General features: G+C 46.2%; 1 protein-coding gene across 1 annotated transcript in view; it reads right to left on the bottom strand.

The window, feature by feature from the left end:
- Window positions 1–13,477: 13,477 nt before the first annotated feature.
- Window positions 13,478–21,108, bottom strand: part of LOC141571774 (uncharacterized) — a 29,936-nt gene continuing 22,305 nt past the window's right edge. Inside the window, exons 3-4 of the mRNA XM_074333910.1 lie at window positions 14,298–15,140; window positions 13,478–13,689 (exon numbers count right to left, since the gene is read on the bottom strand). Coding sequence (XP_074190011.1) covers window positions 14,498–15,140 — 643 coding nt within the window. The 3' untranslated portion in view covers window positions 13,478–13,689; window positions 14,298–14,497. The remainder of the gene's footprint in view (window positions 13,690–14,297; window positions 15,141–21,108) is intronic.

Here is a 21,108-nt window from a genome sequence, read left to right as displayed (position 1 = left end):
ACGTCATACCACAGACACATTGCTACCATAATTCAATTCAACTTCAAAAAGTAATACATAGTATAGCATCGCTGAAAATGTGTATACAATTTTTTGGCACCCCCAGTATTAAAAGACTTGAAATTGGCTACATGAGACTGGTCTATCCATTGTGCCGTTTTGCTCAGAGGGAAGGGAATGACCCAGAATGGCATATTTTTAACCTTCAGTGTGCATATGAATCCCCTGGGGATCCTGTCAAAATGCAGATTCTGAGTCAGTAAGAGCCAGGTGGACCCAGATTCTGCATTTCTATCCAGCTTCTCTCCCTGGTAATGCAGATGCTGCTAGTTGGGTTGCAAGGCAAATAAATGACCTTTCAAAGTCCTTTCATTCCTGGGATGCTGTGAAGCAATAATGACCCTAAGAGGGAAGAGGTCATTCAAGTCAAAGGGAGGAACACGGTTCGCATAGCCTTTGATAACACTCTCCAAGTTATGAAACTCCTACATTACAGGAACGCTTTTTACCTCTGGTAAGGGTAAAGATTCATTTGTTGTGAATAGCTCCGAATGTTTGAAAAATGCTGAATTTTTCTTACCTTTTTCTGCAAAGGATTTGCAATACAGAGAATAGTTTTTGTAGGTTATAGTTAACCCAACCTAAGCCACTTTATCCCTGTTGCATCCAACCACCTCTTGTGTGTGTTCACTTTTTTTTTTTTCTTCCACAAATGGTATATAATAGTGAGGGATGAAACTCCAGTGTTTAGGGTACTACATAGCTGATGTTTTCAGTTCTTATAACAAATGGGTTGGTTCCTCTCTTAGATTGTGAGAGGATTATCTTGCGTGTCCTGAATTTTCCTCTTTTTTGAGGCAAAAATAGTCCTGAGGCAAAGAACAGCAGCAGTTGCTTCTAATGGTTTCGAGTTATAGTAAAATCCATTGGAAAGAACTGCAGGACAGTATTGAGACATGGTCATGAATCTTCCTAGGAAAACTGGCTGTAGCCATTGGGTGGGTCTTTCTCACCCATTACTTACTTTCCTCCCCCTCTGCTTTGTACATCAAACTACATGATTTTTTTCCAAAGCAAATTCTTGATTTTTGGAAAGGAATAGAGTAGTTTAGTTTTGCCTAAAACTCACCCATTTAAACAAACACATTTCAAATATATGCGAACTTGCAATTTAAACAAAGTGTCCTTGATGTGCTCAAAACCAGGCTAGCCTATATTTTCATCAAAATTCTTATTATGGGTAATTTTCCATCTCAATTTACCTTGCTATTTAAATTAGTTCATCGTGATTTTCAATGAAAATAACTGAGAAAAATGCATCCATAAAAGCTAAGAATAAATCCATATTCATAGGTCTGTATTCCATGTCCAGGATTCCTTATTAAGTGATTACAAGAGCAATTTTCTGTCTTTCAAGTCCATTTCTGCAGAAGAATTTGAATCACCACTGGAATGAATGTGGTAACGAGAGTAGTTCTGTCAACAATATGTGACACGAGGGAAGGGAGCACAGAAACTGGGCCGTCTGGACGATGGTTTTGGATGAGGTTTGGGATTTTTGTTGTTGCCAGAAAACTCAAAGTTCAAAGAGAGTAAAAAAGCATATTGATTAGCTCTGGACTGGTCAAAGACTAGATTTATATCTGAATTTTACTAATGTTTTACACATGGTCTCCTTTGTGTTTAAAAGATGTTGTACCCCGGGTTATTTAAAGACTAGGGCCAGCTGAAAGCAATTCCTCTTCTTGTCTTCTCTCCTCCAAATCATGACCATTTAATAGGTAGATAGATATTAAATCTCTAAGAACAAAAGGGAGTATTACTGGCACAAATGAGCTGTGATCTCCAATGTCCCCACTGGCGCCACAAGATCTTTGTGGCTTATTTTTCTCCCCAAACCTTCTATTCCAGAGGCCACGTTCATGGGAATATCTGGAGAACCAAGATGACCACTTGCCCATGTGCCAATTCATCTTTCTTTTGACCAGTTTATAAAAAAATAATTGGATCTGCTGATGTAAATTTCAGCCCCATCAGGTAATTTGCATTAAAAATGATGTTGCTAACATTGAGTGCATGGTGCTAAACACTTCACACATATTCTCTTATTTAATCTTCATGATACCTATTTTACAGGTGAAAAACCAGAGACTCGGGCAGGTTACATCACTTGCTCAAGTACTCAAGACCAGGATCCAAAATACAGACAATTTAACTCTGGACACATGCTCTTAACTACTGTTTATCTTGCTTCCCTCATTGGTAGATTCTTCCAGGACTTGGAAACTAAAGGAGTTTGGGAAAGGGATGAGGATATGGACTCTCTAATGAAGTTGCTTTAAAGCTTCATAGTCATCCACTCATTCAACAATAGTGTTTCTGTGCAACTCTTCCAGAGCATACTGTCAATGAAAGGTCATAGTATGACCTTAGAGGAGACACCTTTTCCTGGTAAGTGACCCCCACGCTAATACACAGGGTAGGTCTTCTGCAGCCATGTTTGCTTTTAAAACCTGCCCCTCTAGTCACAGGAGAGTGAGTCCCCCGCAAGTCAACAAGATTCTTTCTCCTACAAATCTGAAATTGGGAATGAGATGGAGTTTCTGATGTGGCTGGAACTGTGACATGCAAACTTAGTAGAACATGCAAACTCAGAAACTGTAGAGAAGCCATAGTCTTCCACCAATGAGAAGGGGAGAGGGAAGGGGAGGAAAGGAGAGGAGAAAAGAGAGAGGGAAGAAGGGAGAGGTGAGGAGAGAAGAGGCGGGAGACAGAACATAAACAATATGGAGCAGACACAGAGAAGCTGAGGCCAGATCGACAGGGGCCTGTTTGCCAGGTTTCCAGTACACGGATCCAGTTCTTCATGAAGTATCCCTATTTCCTAAACATACTCTCTTTTTTCTTAAGTTGGTTCAAGTTGATTTCTGCCCCTTGCAATCAAAATACTCATTCAAACTTCTACAAGACCCAGGAACTCTGACACTTTTGTATCTCCCCAAAGTCCAACTGCTTTCAGTCAATGCTTTGCCCTCCATTTTTGTGTTCCAGTGTGCTCCAATCCCCCCTACTTACCTTGAGTCTTGATTCAATTATCATATGGTATTACCTGAATCCAGGCTCTTATCTCTCCTGTTCACCTTACATGCTACCATGAGATCAATCTTCCAAAACTTTGTTTTCCCCCATGTATTGCTTTCCAGCTCCAAAATCTTCAATGGCTCACTAGCTGCTGATTGTGTCTCACGGAACACCAGAGGAGATGTTCCAGGATAAAAAGAGTTCTGTGGTCAAGGACTCTTGGGAAATCCAATTTCCCTATCTTGACTTTACCACATAGATAAGCAATATTAAAAGCTTGAGAAGTTCTTCTTATAAATCATACCCACCATCACCAAAAAATAACAAAACCAAAACCAAAATAAAAATAAAAAAAATCCCAGATTGAATTTATTTGATTCGATGTTTCTTTTCTTGGTGTAACACCTCCAGTACAAGGGGAGCTATCTATAGAATTAGGCCAAACATCTTTTTAGCCCTCTGCCCATGTGCCCCGTATGTGAGTTATCTGATTTGACTGACCATTTCTCCCTCGGCTGCAGCCAGATGAGTGTCCTTCTTGCTTCCTGTGCTTTTTCGCCTCTGAACCTTTGCTACAGTGTCCCCTCCACATGGCATCTCCTTGCCCACCCTACCTCAACTCCACCACCTTGATGGAGTCTTCTCAGACCACTCAATTCCACACTGTGTTTCTACAGTACTTTTCTCACCTCCTAAAGCCCTCATGATTTGAACCAGAGTTGGCATTTAGTCATACAGAGTCTATGTTTCTATCTAACTTCCATAACTATGTTTGTCAACCCAAAAAGATTGCAAGTTTCTGAAAGGTGAAAAACCAGTATCTTTTCTTCTATAATATCTATCTCAGGAGTAGCACAAAAATATTTTTAAGAATAATGCATTGATTGAATTGGGAAAACTCCCTAAGAATGGCAAACGTTTGCTCTCCATTTGCTCACTAATGGTCTGGCCTTACCATTTAGAGGTAAGGATGCACAAGGCCTAATGCCAGGCTTTCTCCGAAGAACACAAGGACGGCTAACGTTTGTGAGCAGTTACTTCTGCCATGGCAGGGTTCTCTTGGGTACAGAACTTTAAAGGGATCCTTATCTGTTTGTAAGGGATGGAGTCAGCATGTCTGAAAATAGTCTGTGCAGATAACCTTGTCACAGTTAAAATTCCATGCTTGGAAGCAGCCGAAATGTTCGTCCATGTTAGATTAGTTCAATCTATGATAGCATATCCATAGCACAAAATCATAAATAGCTTTAACAAATCATATTACAGAAGTATATTTAATGACTTTGGAAATGTGTATGATATATTATATAAGTGTATTTTGATTTTTAAGGGAATATTTATACATTGAAACAACATTGGAAAGGTAAACCAACATGTTAACATTGATTGTATCTGGGTGGTGGTATCACAAGTGTTTTTTTTTTCTTTTCAATGTCTTCTTGTATTTTTCTGTATTTTCCTATTTTCTAGGTTGAACATATTTATGTAATTATGGAAAAAAATTCAAAATACATTTCCATGTTTTCTTTATGTCCTCAGTTCCTGTCTTCACATTAAATGCTTCAAGCCAGGTCCAGAAGTCCAAATATCCTCTCTGTTTTGACTTTGTGCCTTAACCTCTTGTCAGTGTGGTCAGCTTTCTTTTTCTAACATAGGAATGTCCCACAATCCACTGATAACCTGGGCACTATCCAGTGTAGGCATCTGAGCTGAGTGAAAAGAGCAGATCAAAATAACCTCTGCCTCCTTCCTTCCCCAGACTGTTCTGATTCCTCTCACTCCTGCCTCCCTCTCTCACTCTCTTTTTCCTCTGGAAAGAAAATGCTCATGGATGTGGATATTAAAACCACCTTCTGGGGGCTACAAAGACACATGGAATAAAGGCATAGGATCACATGATAGCTCCACCTGAGTATGTACAGCTTTACCAGGCTACTGCCCAGGGAAGATTCCAGTTTAGCTGGTCTGCTACCATGCTAATCAGACTAACAACCAGGAAAAGCCAGGACTCTGAAGGAGCCTGAGTAAGCCAGGGATTGTTATACTGGAAATGGAGAAAAGAAAAGATACAGAGAGAGAGGAAAGGCATCAAGAGTCTGTGTGTGTGAGTGTGTGTGGTGTGTGTGTGTTGCAGAGGGTGGGGGTGGGTCACGTGGTGAGTTTGGGGAGAGTGAAGACGAATAAAATGGGGCAGCTGTGAGTGGAAGAAAGATGTTAGACTGTGTGTTGAGAATCACCATATCCCCTTTGACTTTTTCTCATGAGACTGGGTAAATATATTAACTGATTGAAAGTACATATTTCTACAGGAGTGCCGTTTCTTCTACTGTATTTTGTGCTTACTTTGAACCACACAGGGCATCCGGCTTCCTTATTCATGTCAAACATGAATGCCTTCCTGATGAATGAATTTCTCCATTCTATGGAGAAAAATTACACAGGCTTACCCTATTTCGTTGCCTATTGGTTTCCCTGTGAGCACTAGGTGACCTCCATCAATATATTCCTAATATAGCTTTCCAACATATATTCCTTATAATGAAAGGTGCAGCTAAGCATGCCCCTGTGTTGCCACATGGTTTGAGTATCTCCCGGGGTCTTGTCAGCATGATTGGCCAAGAGGGATCCTCTGGAGGGTCTGCCCAGAGCCTTTTGGAAACTAAGACCTGCCTGGGGTTGTTTAGGAATGTTGTGAGGTGAAGCCTCAAGACTGGAAAGGCTTCTGGGATTCTATTTCTCCTCAAGACAGGTAAAGCCTCCTGCCCTAGACTCTACTCTGGCCTCAACCCTGGGGCAGCCACCTGGCTGACACACAAGGATCTGTAACCAAAACGTCTGGAAGGCCTGAGGAGCTTCATTTAACTCGATTTATCCTGAGTACAGAGGCTCCTTGCATAACATTGGCATCTTTGGAGACAGAATATGTTGGCAGTCTGCCTGGAGGCTGCAATCCCTGTGGGACAGAAAGGCATGGGCTCCAGAGGGCCTCTGTTCACAGGGAACATGTTGGGGGCCAGGCAAGCAGAACTGTTAACCCATTTACATCCAGTGATTGCAGAATTCTGATGGAACGGGCCCAGGGACAGCTCCAAATATCTGGTACTGCAATATCCTCTCCTGAGAAGGCACTTAGGAGAACAGGAGAAGAGAGAAGAGGTTCTTTTTAAAAGATCTCACTCACAGGATCCTGTCCTGCCTTTACTCTCTCTGGTGCCTCTCTGTCAAACGGTGTGATTGGCTCACTTAGGGCTGGGAGAGCAACTAAAAAGCAACTGACCATGAAGGGAATTGGGTCAATGTCATTGGCCCAGGCCTTCATTTACTTTACTTGTGGTAAATAAAGTCACTTTATTACCTACCACGTGGGAGATTCCTGCTATCTATCTGTCTGTCTGCCTGTCTGTCTATCCATCCAGCCATGCATGGATGGATAGTTTGGTTGTTCATTTCAACGTGACCTGACTTTGCTCATGAATCACATGTTTATCGTCAGCTTCAGTTGCTCTCTCTAGCTCCAGTTTCCCCTTTGCTCTTGGCCTGGTCATTTCTGATGGCCAAGGAAATAAACCCTTCTCTGTCTGAATTCTTTTCATTCATTTAAAAATAATGTATTGTCTCCCTACCATGTACCAGGTACTGTTCTGGGACATTTAGAATATATTTGTAAACAAAATAGACAAAGATCCCTAAGGGGATTAGAGGGAAGATAGGCAATAAGCAATAAACATAATATATAAATTACATAGCACGTTAGAAGGTAGTAAGTGCCACGGGGACAAAAAGGAAGATTGTGCAGGTTAAAGGTGACCAGGAGTGTTGGGATGTAGGGGAAAGGGCAAGTTTCAGTGTCACACAGGGTGATCAGGGTAGACCTCATTTAAAAGGTGAGATTTAAAGATTAAAGGTATGAAAGTTTGTCAAGTAGATTTCTGGGGCAAAACGGTTCAGGTAGAGCAGAAACCTCAATGTGAAAACACGCCTAGTGTGTCAGAGGGACAGTAAGGAGCCTGGACTCCCACAGTGAGTGAAGAAGAGAGTATCAGAAGAGAAAGACAGAGCAGTGAGAGGCGGAGTGGGCAGATGATGCAGGACGTTTTGGGCCGTTGTGAAGACTTTTGTTTTTACAGTGAAAGAAAGTGAGGAGTTATTGAAGAGTTACCCTAAAAGAAATGAGAGGAGGGCTACTGAATGGTTTTGATTAGAGAAGTGATATGACCTAAGGTATATTTTTAAAGGCTCATGCTGGCTGCTGTGTTGAAGACAAGAGTAGATGCAGGAAGACTTGCTAGGAGGCTACAGCAGTAATTCAGGTGAAAGATGATGGTGGCTCCAACGAGAATGGCAGCCATAAAGGAGGTGAGAAGTGGTTTGATTCTGGTTGTAGTTTGAAGGTAGAGTTAATTCCTGCTAGATCTGATGTGCACGGGACAGGAAGACAGGAGTCAAGGATGACTTCGTTTTTTTGCTGAGCAACTGAAAGAACGGAGTTGCCATCAATTGTGATGGGAAACGTTGCAGATCAAGTTTGGGGAAGCATATCCAGAGTTTAGTTTTGGACATCTTGAGTTTGGAGATGTGGAGTAGACATCTGGAGTCTAGAGTTCAGGCAAGAGGTCTGGGCTAGAAATATAAATGTGGGTCATGGGCGTATTGATGGTATTTAAAACCATATATCTGTGTGAGATCATCCAAAGAGGTGGATAAGAAAGAGTAGAGAATTGGGGTCTGAGCCCCGGGCACTTCAACATTTAGAGGTCAGGGAAAAGAGGAGGTGGGAGCAGTGAGGGATGAGAAAACCAAGAGAGTGAAATGTTTGGAAGCCCAGTGAAGAAAGTGTTTCAAGGAGGATGTGGTCAATTACATCAGATGGCATTAATCAATAAGATGAGTACTGAGAATTGGCCACATGGGATTTAGCAACATGTAAGTCATGGTAACTTTGACAAGAACAATTTCTGTGGAGTGATGGGGATATAAGCCTGACTTGGGGCTGGTTTAAGAGAGAACTGGAGGGGAACCAGACAGAGCAAGTATAAATGAGTCTTTTGAGAAGTTTGCTCTAAAGAGGAACAAACAAATGGGACAGAGGCTGCCGAGGGAAGTGCAGTCATTAAAAGGCTTTGTTGTTTTTTTAAGATGAGAGAAGTGATAGTATATTTGTGTGCTGATAGAAATGCTCCAGTAGAGAGTGACAATTTGGTGTAGGAGAGAACTGCTGATATAAGGTGTCATGCGGGAGACCCTGCAGGGTCTCTGCTCCCGCTCTCCACATAAGAACGCAGGATATGGTGAGGCCAAAAAGGAACACCCACGGTGCCATAAGTAGGGGAGTCATACCACTACGGTCTCACTGGAGGCTGGGTTCACTGGACGTGCGACCTGCTGTCCGTTTTGTCTGCAACCCACCGACGACTCTCCTCCACTCTCCTCCACTCTCCTCGGCTCTCCTTCGTAGCCGCAGCCGTTATATTAGTGGCTAATGGCTCAATGGCTACAGCTGACGGCCAATCAGCCACAGCTGATGGCCATCTACTACCCGAGCCAGCACTCCTCCCTGTGAGGCCGAGAGCCTGTAAACTACTTTCTGGGGCTCTGCCCCCACATAAGGTCCTTGAGTAGGTGACAGGGATTGGATTGAGTGTACAAGTGGAGGGATTTGCTTTTGATGGATGGGTCATCTCTGATAATAATAGGTGGAAAGGCAAAGTATGAAGATGCAATTGCTGGACAGGGAGGTAAATGTGACGGTGGGAATTCACACAGTTCTCTTCTGGTTGCTACAATCTTGACAGTAAAAAAAAAAGGAATCCAATTAGTAGCTGAGAGTGAGAATGGAAAGGAAATGTTAAGGGTTTGAGAAGAGAAAAGAAGGTCTGAAACTGTCATCTAGGAGCATAGGTGAGTGAATGGATCAGGGAAATATAAGTATGACTGTTGGGCAGCATTAAGAGCTCACTTGAGTTTCATCACCATGAATTTAAAGTGAGATTAAGCAGTTGGCGGTGTATTTTTCTTTAGCCAGGTGTGGAGGTGTGGATTAGAAAGAGAGTTAAATTTGACTAAGTCTATTGTCATGCCAGGTGAAGCTGACAAAGAAAAAAGGCAAAGGGTTGAGGGTGTGTGGAGGGGGCGGGTGATTATAATGACTAACCATGAAATTTATACTGGGTCAGGAGGAGCTGTAAGAACATCAAAAGGGTGGGCAATAGTGAAGGGTGGTGGGATCAATAGATTGGAGATTCTGGTGGGTCAAATGATGGTTAAAATTGGGCAAGGAGGTGAGCTGGAAAAAATAGGAGGTTGGGGTCAGAGAGTGGGATGCATGAAATTGAGATTATGGAGGGGTTACAGTTAGGAGTAATCAAAACTATGGGTTGAATGGAGGAGAGGAGATCAAGGCACTGAGAGGCCTGAGTGTTGGAAGGGCCATCTATGTGTATATTAAAAATCACAAAGAGTTAAGAGAGTGACAGTGAACCAGGAACTAGAATAATTGAAAAATGACCATTGGGAGTCAGGAGAAGACAGTGATTGATATAATCTGATGACAAGAAATTCAATGTGGGGTACAAGAGTTCATGACGGAGGGAGGAAATACATCTAAAGTGACAATGAGTAGTAAGAAGCACACTTATCTCCCCTCCAGGCCTAGTGATGAGGGCTGTGAGAGAACAAAGCAGGCCTTCCTTGAGAAGGCTTGGCGGGGTGGGTGGGCAGCAGGGCACTCAGGGAAGAACCAGGTGTCTCCCATAGGGAAAGAAGAGGATACTCAGAGAATAAGTTGAGGATAAAGGAGATCTTGGTAATCATGAATTCTGAACTCTAGAGGTCATGGAGGAAGAGTTTCAGGATTTGGAGAGGGTGGGAGAAGGCCACAAACTAGGGAAAAGACAGGGCTTTGTGGGGATTCGAGAGCTGGAAATAGGTGATCTGGAAACCAGGGACATGAGGACTGACGTAAACAGGGATAAGGACACGGGGCGATGAGTCTCATTGGATGCAAGGCAGATAATGGTGGCAAGACTCAGTTTTGGGGCCCAGAAGGGGTTTCAGGGGCTCCTTCCCACCTGATGATGGGGGTAGGTTAGGGGAGTGTCATGCGGGAGACCCTGCTCGCTGCGCCATTTGTTGTGCGGGAGACCCTGCTCGGTCTCTGCTCCCGCTCCCCATACAAGAACGCAGGATATGGTGAGGCCAAAAAGGAACACCCACAGAGCCATAGGTAGGGGAGTCATACCACTATATTCTCTCTGGCGGCACTATACTCTCACTGGAGGCTGGATCCACACTGTCCGCAAACTGCCATCCACGCTTGCCAGCCCAGCCGCCATCTTCTTGCTAGCCCCCATTCTCTCTCTCTTCCTCCTTCCTTCTCCTCCGCTAGCGTAGCCACAGCAGTTATATTAGTGGCCAATGGCTCACTGGTTACAGCTGACGGCCAACTAGCCACAGCTGATGGCCATCCCATCACAGTTGATGGCCATTTACTACCTGAGCCAGCACCTGTCTTTGTGAGGCCGAGAGCCTGGAAACTACTTTCTGGGGCTCTGTCCCCACAGGGAGGCTCTCTGAATTGAGTGTGCCTTGACCCAGCCTGGCAATTCCCCACAGGGGCCTCTCTTCCCTCCCTTCTGTTCTCTACATTTTCACTTTTTTCAAAGACCGCACCCAGCCGTTACGATGATTCTGACTGCCATCTTACCTACAAGCTTTAAAAGAAGTAGATAGATCTTTCTGTCTCTGATTACTAACTTCCTGTTTCTCTAAAAGCCCTAAAAATACTTCATCATATCAACCCCAGTCCCCACCCGAGTATACATCCTGGGCTCTGTTTACACATGGGCTACTCTTTTGTCACATGAGCTACTGCCAAAATAAAGTCCGAGTGAAAATGTTCAGAGAGCTGAAACCCTGCTAGATGGGCATTTTGGGAAGGTTGAGGCAGCTCTGAGGTCTATCAGAGAGTCCGTCTAAGGCCATCTCATCCATTCCCTCATCTCCATACAAAACCTCTTCCCTTCTCTGCCTGCACAATAAACTGCTTTGGCAGGAAGAGCTTCCAAATTCAGGGAAGATGATTTTCTCTCATGTGGTCCGCATTTCAGAAAACACAGCTGTTCACCATCTTGGTGAACGAGATCGTGCTTCAGCTCCTGGCTGCCCAGACCCCAGTTAATCAGTTGATGCTCATCTTCATTCAGCTCTTCTGGGTTTAGCTCTGTCCTGGTGGAAAGCCAGACCCATTCCTTTGGGCTCGGTCATAGCTGGAGTCGCCAGCCTGCTAATCACCTCCAGGGTTTGCTTCTGGACACTACCCAAGGCACTTTCCAGACGAGGTTGGGGAAGGGAACCCAGGAGGCTAATAAAAGCTTGGTGTTTGCTAAGTTAAATAAAAAGGATGAGCTCCGGGGAAACAGGTGATGTTTTTGATGCACACACATGACAGCTGTTTGAACACCAATTGCTCATCGTATGGTCTTCTAGGACCCAAGAAATCATCTCTGCTCTGCTCTGGGATAGACTGATGCCTTGTCTGGGAGGAGTCCCACTTTCTCTCCTACCTTCATCTCAACTTACTTCCATTAATCTCCCTTAACCAACTCTCCGGAAAAGATAGTTACACTGGAATGTGACTAGTAAGACACAGTAGTTACCTCTTTAGTGAATATCTGGGTTTTAGGGAGGGAAATGGGGGTCAGCAAATTCAAATGCCAATGGGCCAAGCAGTAGGGTGGAAGCAAAACACAGGATGAGAGGGCTGGGGCTGTGGTAGACTCCAGAGTACATGTCAGTGTGGTCAGATCTTCAGATTGGGGGGGGGGGGGGCAGGGGGGGGAGAAGCTAAAAAATTCAGATATTTCCTTGCAATCTTCCAATTTTAAATGTTTGGTCATTGACTCAACTTAAAAAAAAAAAAATGCTAGGAAAGCCAGACAAAATATATCTTTGGGTCACCCTGGCCCATGGCCCAAGGTGAGATCCAGTGACCTATGTAAATTTAAGCACACATCTGGTTCTGTGTTAAGCACAATGGTTCTTTTATGGTTGACTTTCAGTAAAAAGACGCCTTGGGGCTCCTGTGGTCCCAAAATCACACAGGAAGAGTTGGTCCAGGGCTGACTCTGCTCATGGGGACTTGCATCCAGTCCGTTTGGAATCCTGCTCCTATGGACAGTTTGTTCCTCTCCACACTGGGGTCTGGGGTAGGTTTCCTGGGACCCTCGGGAAAGCCATCAGGTTCAATGAAGTTGTAATCACTCAGGTCTGCTAGAGGCAGGTGAGAATTACAGGAAGGTCTTCCTCACTGTGAAAGGCAGCTGAAGACTATAGTACAGCCATTTCCATCTCTGGTCAGAGAGACCAGCGGAGTTGATTATCCCACAACAGAGGTTCAATATATGACTGTAAGAGTCAGTTCCCTGGATTCAAACTTCTCTTCTACTAGCTGCTTGTCCTCGGGCTAATTAGCGTCTCTGACCTCAGTTTCCCTATCTGTAAAATGGGAAATTAATAGTACATTCTAAGTAGCATTCAGCGAGCTAGAGTTTGCAAAGTGCTTCTCTTAGCACAGAGACTGAAGAGAAAGCTCCCACATTGGAAGAGGCAATGTGACTTCATTTTTAGGATTACCCACTATGTTTTAAAACAGGGATTTATTTATTTAGTTAAAGCTTATTTTCACTACCACATTTGAAAACTGGTGGTTCAGATCTGTTTCACTCATGGTCTTCAAACCTGCCATGCTCTTTCTACCCTCTCTCCAAGCCATCAGGTCTGAGTTTCCTGGGGACAACTTTTGTATCCTCGGCCCTAGGTGGTGAAAATTCATTAATCTTTTCCCCAGTGGAATCTCTTGCTTGCCCACAGGCTCCTCTTCAAGGAGCTGTACCACATCAAGTCCCAGGCCCATGAGACTGGCTCAGAAAGTCCCACTAAGCTCCTGGGAACCAGCCTACTGAGAACACCTCTTTTTAGTGGGCTTTCTCCCCTCTTCGCATGTACTCCCAGTTTCTTCTTTCGGCTCTTTTAGAGCTACTGTGCCTCCAGCCTATTTTTTTCCCCAAAACAAAATATGCTACCAAAAAATTTGGAATCAAAATTTAAATTGTAAATCTGATTTAGGTTGCCTTCCAACCAAAGGCAACCATCTGGAGAGAGGAGTCAGCCTTTCTTGAAGACTAGCCACAGCATGGAGTCCCTGAGAGAAGCCTTCTAAGAACAGGTACCTGGGGAGCGAGGGAGGGAGCCATCTGCGACTGGGAGTTAGGGAGGTGTACCCTGAGTAGAGGGAAAATCCTCAGGTTGGGCAGTCAGGGGGTGCCGGGGGAGGAAGGGGAAGCCAGGCCTCTGTTACAGATGAAGCCCGCCCCTCCCACCGCGGGGAGACCCGCCTGCAGCGCCGCGAAGGCCGGAAGTGCTGGGCTCCGAGGAGGGTGGGTGGGGAGGGGCTGCCTGAGCTGTCTTCCCGGCAGGACTGGGATATTTATAGCACCTGTGTTTCTGGACCTGTCTCCACCTGGATTTATGCGGTCTGTGGCTGTAGCGGGAGTGGGGAACGAGGGAGGCACATCTTGCTGCAAAGGCTGATTCTTGGCCTTGGGATTCTGGCTGGAATGGAAGTTACAAAATCAAAACAAGGGGCCATCTGGGGGAACACCGAGGCAGAGCGGCTCTTCCGTGCTATGTCTGCAAAGCAGGCGGTGGTTAGGCCTGGTGAAACCCGGGGCTTTCCAACCCCATCTAGTGTGACATTTACAGCAGCCGTGGGCGTGGGGGAGGCAGGTGTGGGCTGCGGGGGAAGCGGATCCCACCCTCTCAGTCTCCCCAGGCTCTGGCTCTGCGTTTCCTCACTGCTCCTCCAAAGGGTTTAAGACTGAAAGAATGTTCCCTCTCCCGGGGGATCTGCACTTTGAAAGAGGAGCCCGGAAAGCACGTGGTGGCCAATCCTCTTGTTCAGACCAGCGTATATCCACGCCTGCGCATCCATCATCCGGGTCCGCACCCTAACTTCTAATCACTACGTCTCTGGCGGCTCTCACACTACGATGACATCACACAAAAATTTTAGTAATTGGCCTTTAGGCTTTTCAAGAACCTAGAGGGTAATGCTTAATCCGCAGGAAGACTCTCCCATCTGACCTTCAGGCATTTTTTTAGACATAGAAGGAGCAGGCTTGAGCAGGCCCCATCGGGAGGCAGCCACCTACTGTGCCTACCTGTAAAGCCGGCCCGGATTGTTCCACCCGCAAATTAAATTGGAGAGGCCATGGCAGGGAGGATGGAAAGATCTAGGAAAGCAAAAGACAGTAGCGATACCTAGAGAAAACATCATTGACTCTTCTCGTCCAGCACATTCCTTTTCTCATTTATCCCAGGACAGCACAAATGAGGTAGCACTATTGTTAGGGTTACCATTTCACAAAAGGAGAAACTGAGCCTTAGAAAGGCTAAGGGACTTGCCCCAAGGTGACGAAGCAAGTGCCAACTTCAGTTTCAAACTCGGATTCTGGGGACTTCCAGGGCTCTGCAGTGGCCGGGTAGGGGGCACGGCAGGGACTGGGGCGGCCGGGGGCCGGGCGCGCGGAGCGGGGAGCGGGGAGCGGTGCGGTCTGCAGCAGCGCAGGGAGGAGCCGGAGCCCGGGGGCGCCAGGCAGGCTCGGGGCTGCTGGAAAGGCCGGTTTGGTCGCCCGGGACGAGGGGCGGCGGGCCGGGAATCCCGAGTAGGACGGTGAGGCCGGGCAGCTGCCAGACGTGGCTGGGACTGGCCCGCGCCGCCTGGCCCCCACCTCGGGCCGCTCTGCGGTCGGGCAGCAAGCAGGCCACATACCGCGCGGCGCAGAGGAAATGGCTGGAATTCCTCCCGCGGCGCCTCGCTAGGGCCTCGGGGCGGGCGGGGCGGGGAGGGCGCCCGAGGGACCGTGCGCAGGCGCTGCGCGGCGCTGGCCAGGGCTGTCGGGTCTCCGAGCCTCGCGCACCGGCTGGGCCCTCTCCTCTGGGAGCGCTCTCCCCCATTCACTGCCAGCCGCTGGGATTCAACGCAGGCTCCCCGGCTCAGCCGGCTGATCGCTTAACCTGCTTCTGACTCAGGTGGTCTAGGTGCGCCACCTGCGAAGCCGTCCTACAACCTTGCTGATCAGGCTTCAGGCCCCCAGCCTCCCGATGGCGCACGACACGTCGGGCCCCAGCGTAGGAGGCTGCGGAGGCTCAGAGCAGTTATGCCTCTGCTAGTCCCAGCCTACGCTTTTGGAAAGCCCTAGCCACTAATATCTCCAAATGTTTTAGGCCTGGCCTTCGTGGCTTCTGTGCAGGCCTTTCTTTACTGCAGGCGTTGAGAGCGAGGCAGGGAGTTTGTTTGGACGGAGAGGCTTACCCCTCATACTGTACCACCTGGCTGTCACCTCTGCAACTAGGTGGTACAGGAAGTAGAGACAGAGCCACAACCGTCAGAACAGTGACCTTGGCCTGAGTAATGAGGCTGTCTCAGACGGTTCCAGAGTGTGGAGGCATGAGGAGGGGATAGAAAACCTTGTTAGTGTCAGCATAGATTGGGAAAGCCACCGTCCCCCTCCCCCACTTCCCCTGGACAAGTGCAAAACAAATTTGGTTTGGGGTGGGGAAGGTGGATGTAGGACCCTAGATTAGGGCCCATGTAACCTCTGCTAGGAGGGTAGGGCTAGAACAGGGATTGGTTGACTTAGGATCTCTCTCCTCCCTCAGTCTCCACTTCAGTGGGGTGCCTGGTCCAATCAAGAATATCATTTAGAGGGGCCTTTACCTTCTGCCCCATACTCAGAAACTCTCTCTGAGGACTTTCGTACTGATACTCTCCAGCCTTTGTTGTTCATCACCCTGGAAGGTCCTCCCTTCCCTTCTCTGGCTGGTGAATCCCACTTTCAGCTCAAATATCTTCTATTCTCTGTGAATTCTTCCTTGACCTCCATTGTCTTCTATACCCTCCATCGGCTGCCATGGCATATATTACTTCACCTTTCATACCAGATCATGAATGTTGGCTTATAAATTTATCTCCTTAGTTAGGCAATAGCTTTACGAGGTCAAGGGCTGACCGAATCTTACGTACCTCTGTGGGCTGTTGTCTTGTATGGTGCTTGCCTTACAGTAAAGACACTTTTGGAATGTTTGTTGAGTGAATGAATGCGAGAAAGAGGGAGGAATTGGGCAGGCACAGTACAAATAGAAGCAGAAACCAAAGGAAAAGCAGGCCAGATGTGGCTCCTGCTAGCAAGTTCTAATCTTTGCTTCCTACATACACAAAGAATCTGTCACCTAGGACCTGTCCAGCCCTCTCTCACCCAGGGTGCAGAGGCCTGGGCATCATTACTCCTCCAAGATCACTCTGACCTTCCCACCTTGATCCTAACCTTACTCCCAAGGTCCATTCTCACTCTTCTTACCCTGGCTTTAGTCTGAGCTTGGCTTAGTTGATATGTACCTGTTTCCCTATCCTACCCTCCCCGAACTCTACCTCCAACACTTCCCATGCTGGCCCTCCTCCTTTCTCCACCAAGGGCTTAGGAGGGTCTGGTTCCACGCGAAGTGGTGCTGTCCACCCATTCGAAATGGAATTGGGGAACAGAAGATGCTGCCCTGACCCAAGGTTGGGGGTAGGGATGGCGGTGGCTATGTCTGTTTGCCTCTGAGTGGGATGGCTTCAAGTTCAGGATCAGGGCAGGGACAGAGTTTCCCACAGCGATCCATTACATCACCTCAGAGTCTAAGTGACCAGCTTAAATTTCCACCCTCTCCAGGGGCTTCTGAGTAGCCAGACATGGCCCTGGGCAGGGACTCTCCTGCAAGGCCCCAGGAAGAGATAGGAGGCCAGAGGCAGGCCTGTCCTAATGTGCTTGCCCCTCCTCAGACAGGTCTGGTGGGTGGCTGGTGGTGGAACTGGGGAGGGGCGGAGAATGAGGTGTCATTTCCAAGGCTGCCCCTGGATACTCTGCCCATGAGGAGTAGGTCCAGGGAGCCTTGGCAGACCCTTCACACAGACACAGACAGCTCACCGTGACAGTATTGGTTCTGGGAAATTTGGAAGTCAAAACCCCTACATTTTTCACAAGAAACAGGAACAGATTTTGGCATCTTTGCTCCAGAAACAGGAACTGACCAAGACAGTGACCTCTGATAATCACTTCCTCATCTCAGTTTTCATCAGCCCTTCTATTTTCTCCCCAGGGTTCTGTGGGCAGCAACAGCCTCAGGGTTTTACGGAACAGTAGGGGAGAGAAGGGAAGGGAAAGGGAGAAGGGTATAGCAGAAGGTAGGGAGGCCATAAGGGGAGATAGTTTTAAAGTGGTGTGTCCTTGAGGATTGAGGCCAGGAGTCTGATGGAGGTGGGGTTGGGGCTAGAAGTCACCTCATAGGTGCTCAGTGTTATTTTCATCTCTTCATGGAAAGAATATCCATATTGTGTGTCCCTCAGAGCTCATGGTTCCTTGGACCTGTGTCTCATAGCATAGACATACAGCAAACACCCTTAGCTGTATCACCTTCTCTGCATTTACTTGCACCTACTACATGTCAAACAAGTGCTAGATACTGGGTGAATAAGACAGATTTTTCCCTTGCCTAACTTAGAGTCTAATAGAAGGAATTGGGCATTCGAAAAATAAAGCAGTAAGGTAATGAACCTGACAATAACAATTGCCATGAGAGGAGGGAAAGGCTACAACGGGTTAGAGTGGAGTAGGAAATGCCTTAGGAAGAAGGTGCCATTTGAAGACAGGTGGGCATTTTCCAGGTGTAGATGGGGCAGGAGGACTTCCAAGGCCAAAGGAACTCCATCTATAAAAAGTGCATGTACATATAGGGCTCTGAGAGTGTAGGGCGCAAGTGGGCCCAAAGGAGTGATGGGAGAAACAGCTGAGGCAGGAGGTGGGGTCCACTTTGTGGAGGGCCCTGAGTGCCAGAGTGAGGGATGCGGGATTCCTCTGGGCCTTGAGGAGGCCTTGACCTGCAGGGGCGTGACAAATCCAGCAATATGTGATGCTGGTAGCTCAGAGAAAGCAGTGAGGCAGTGGGGAGGACTGGGGAAGCAGCCAGACCATTAAAGTGTTTGACATTCCCAGGCCCTCATCCATGCAGCCAACCTGAAATTGGTTCCACTTAGTCCTTTGTTGGTCTAAGATTTTTGCTGCAAAATGCCGGGCTTCAGTTCCTCTATGGGAGCACAGTGAATACTGAAGGTGATATCTGTGTTCTTGTATGAAATGACCAGAGAGGTAGTCATTGTGGGCAGAGGCCTTCTTCCTCCTGATGGGCTAATGAGGGGTGCCTGTGCTTGCATGGGGAGGCTGAGAGATCACAGGTTTGGGCTCTGAAAAGAGGGAGACTTTGTGTTAGCCCAGATGAGAGACAGGAAGTTTCCTAAGGCAGCCAGGGAGGGGAGGGGTCAGGGAAGAGGTGCCAGAGGGGCACTTGGCAAAAGTCTCTGGATCAGAAGATCCCTGAATAGACCCCGCTGGACCTTTCTCTGGTTCTGTGGCCCTGTCTTTAACAGAGCACTTCTCACATGCAGCAGGAAGAAGCTTTCTCTGCAGAGGGAATTGTATTGTTTTTGTGTTTAATTTTACTTATCTTCCTAGATTGTAAGCTCCTGGAGAACAGAGGTGGTATTTCCCACAGGTCCTTATACTCGCAAGGCACTAAATAAAAGCTGAAGGAAAGGATCAGGGTCAGATGCCATATCATAAGAAGGGGAAGTCTTAGGAGTGAGAGCAATGGCTGAGTTTACTATTTTATTATACATTCCCCTGCAGACCCCTCTGTGACTTCTATGTAACTGAATTCCTATTTCCTGTGGGGTCTTTATTCATGGGCCACCTTCTCTCCCCTTTTCCTGCCCCACCCCCCATTTCCCACTTCTCCCATGGGGCATGTTAGCATTTCATCAATTCATTCTACACATATATATATTGAATATTTCCATTTACCAGGTTCTGTACTACCACGTTTCCCTGAAAATAAGACCAGGCCCAACAATCAGCTGTAATGCGTCTTTTGGAGCAAAAATTAATATAAGACCCGGTATTATATTATATTATTATATTAAAGACCTGGTCTTATAGTAAAATAAGACCAGGTCTTATATTAATTTTTGCTCCAAAAGACGCATTAGAGCTGATTGTCCGCTAGGTCTTATTTTCGGGGAAACACGGTAGGCCTGGGAATACAGTGGTGAATCATGATAATGATGGAAATAGATAAACTAATGCTCAGCCCCTCCAAGGGCATCTCTCCAAGGGATTGATAGGGTCTGAGATGCTGCTTGGCTGGAAGACGCAGAATTGTCCTTGCTAGTTATGATTTTGTGGTGCCATCTGCTGGTCACATGTAGACACAGACACAGAGTTAGTATAATGTACACACAAAGAAATTGTTAAAATGAGAGACAAAGCTATGTACACACAGTGAAGCATACATGTGTTCACAAGCAGGCACACGTGTATGGGAACACAGGGAGACGATCACATGTAGACATTCAGGGTTTAGCACAGCACCTCACTCTTGGTAGGGGTCCAATGAATACTTGCTAGTCTACAAAATAAAATCCAAATTCTTTAGATCAGCTTTCTTTCAGGCTTAATTTTCAGCATCCTTTCTAGCCAATTAGCTTAGAATGCTCCATTGTTACCTGTCCCCTGCCTACGTTCCTTCTCCCTCCTATTAATTCTTTAAGACTAAGTTCAAATGCCACCTCCTCCCTTTTCTCTCCAGTTAAGGTAATAACTTCCTCTTCTGAAGTTTCATAATTTTACGATATTTATCATTTTACTTACTTGCATTTTAGCTATTTGGGGACATGTGTTTTCTCCCTTTCTAGACTGTAAGCTCTTTGAGGGTAGGATTTGTGCTTGATTCATGTTCGTATTCCCCCATAATACCTGGCACGTTGCCTTGCCCGTAGTTGGCGCTCAATAAGTATTTGCTGAATGAAGGAATAAATGACACAGCTATGCCCCTTAAATTAGGTCCTTGATTATTTCTGTTGTCTTCAGTCTAATCCAGAGCTTTCCCCCACGAACTGATAGCAATAGCATCTTAACTCATCTCCGTTTTTAGTTCTTTCCTTTCTACTTTTCCATTGCTGCACATTCCTAAAACACCTCTTTGATGGTATTATTCCCTAGTTCAGGAACTCCAGCAGTCCTTGCTGCTTTGCATAATAAAGTCTGGAAAAAATGATATCCTTTCTTTTCTACTCTCCCTTTAGGGAAAAGAGTCACAGTTATGATCAGTAAAAAAATAAGTGGAAGTGGTTTCTGGGAAAGTTTGTCATTGCCTGTTAAAAGAGACAACTGGCTCGTGCCCTTTGTCCTCCTTTCTTGTTGCCTTGAAAGTGGTTACAAAGGAGCTGCAGCAGCCATTTTGCCACCATGAGGGAAAGACCAAGCTGTTGGTCCTGACCACACTGAGCAGCTAAACAAATGCTACTGCTTCTATATTCCTTGTTTATCTGAGAAAAACAAACCTCTGCTTGTTTAAGCCACTGGAAGTCATGTTTTTTGTTATGTTCATTTGGACGTAATCCCAACTCATGATTTTTAAATATCCCCCTTCCTCCAATACCCACAGGATAAAGCCAAATTTCTTTAACCTGGTATTTTTTAAACTGAGCCTGAAGGATGAGAAAAAGCAGATGTAGGATGAGCAAGGGAAAGAGCTTTCCAGGCAGAAAGAATAGTATCTACAAAGGTCCTGAGGCAGAGCACTCATTACCTGGCATCATTCTACTCATCCAACCTCAATTCCCAGTATTCCCAATATTCTTTTCATGGCCAGACCCTAGCCCAAGCCTCCATCATCTCTTGCTTAGACAAGTTCAATAACTTCCCAATTTATCTCCTTGCTCCCACCACTGACCTCTAATCCATTCTTCTCAAGGCAGTCAGATAGCTCCTTTAAAAAATAAATAAAAACAAATTTCTAGATCATCAATAGCTTTTTATTACACTTTGACTCAAACCCAAACTCCTCAGTAAAACCCAAGCTCCTTCAAGGATCCTC

This window comes from Rhinolophus sinicus, linkage group LG05 (assembly GCF_036562045.2).
Source record: "Rhinolophus sinicus isolate RSC01 linkage group LG05, ASM3656204v1, whole genome shotgun sequence".
NCBI lineage: Eukaryota > Metazoa > Chordata > Mammalia > Chiroptera > Rhinolophidae > Rhinolophus > Rhinolophus sinicus.
This window is presented reverse-complemented; position numbering and strand designations above follow the sequence as displayed.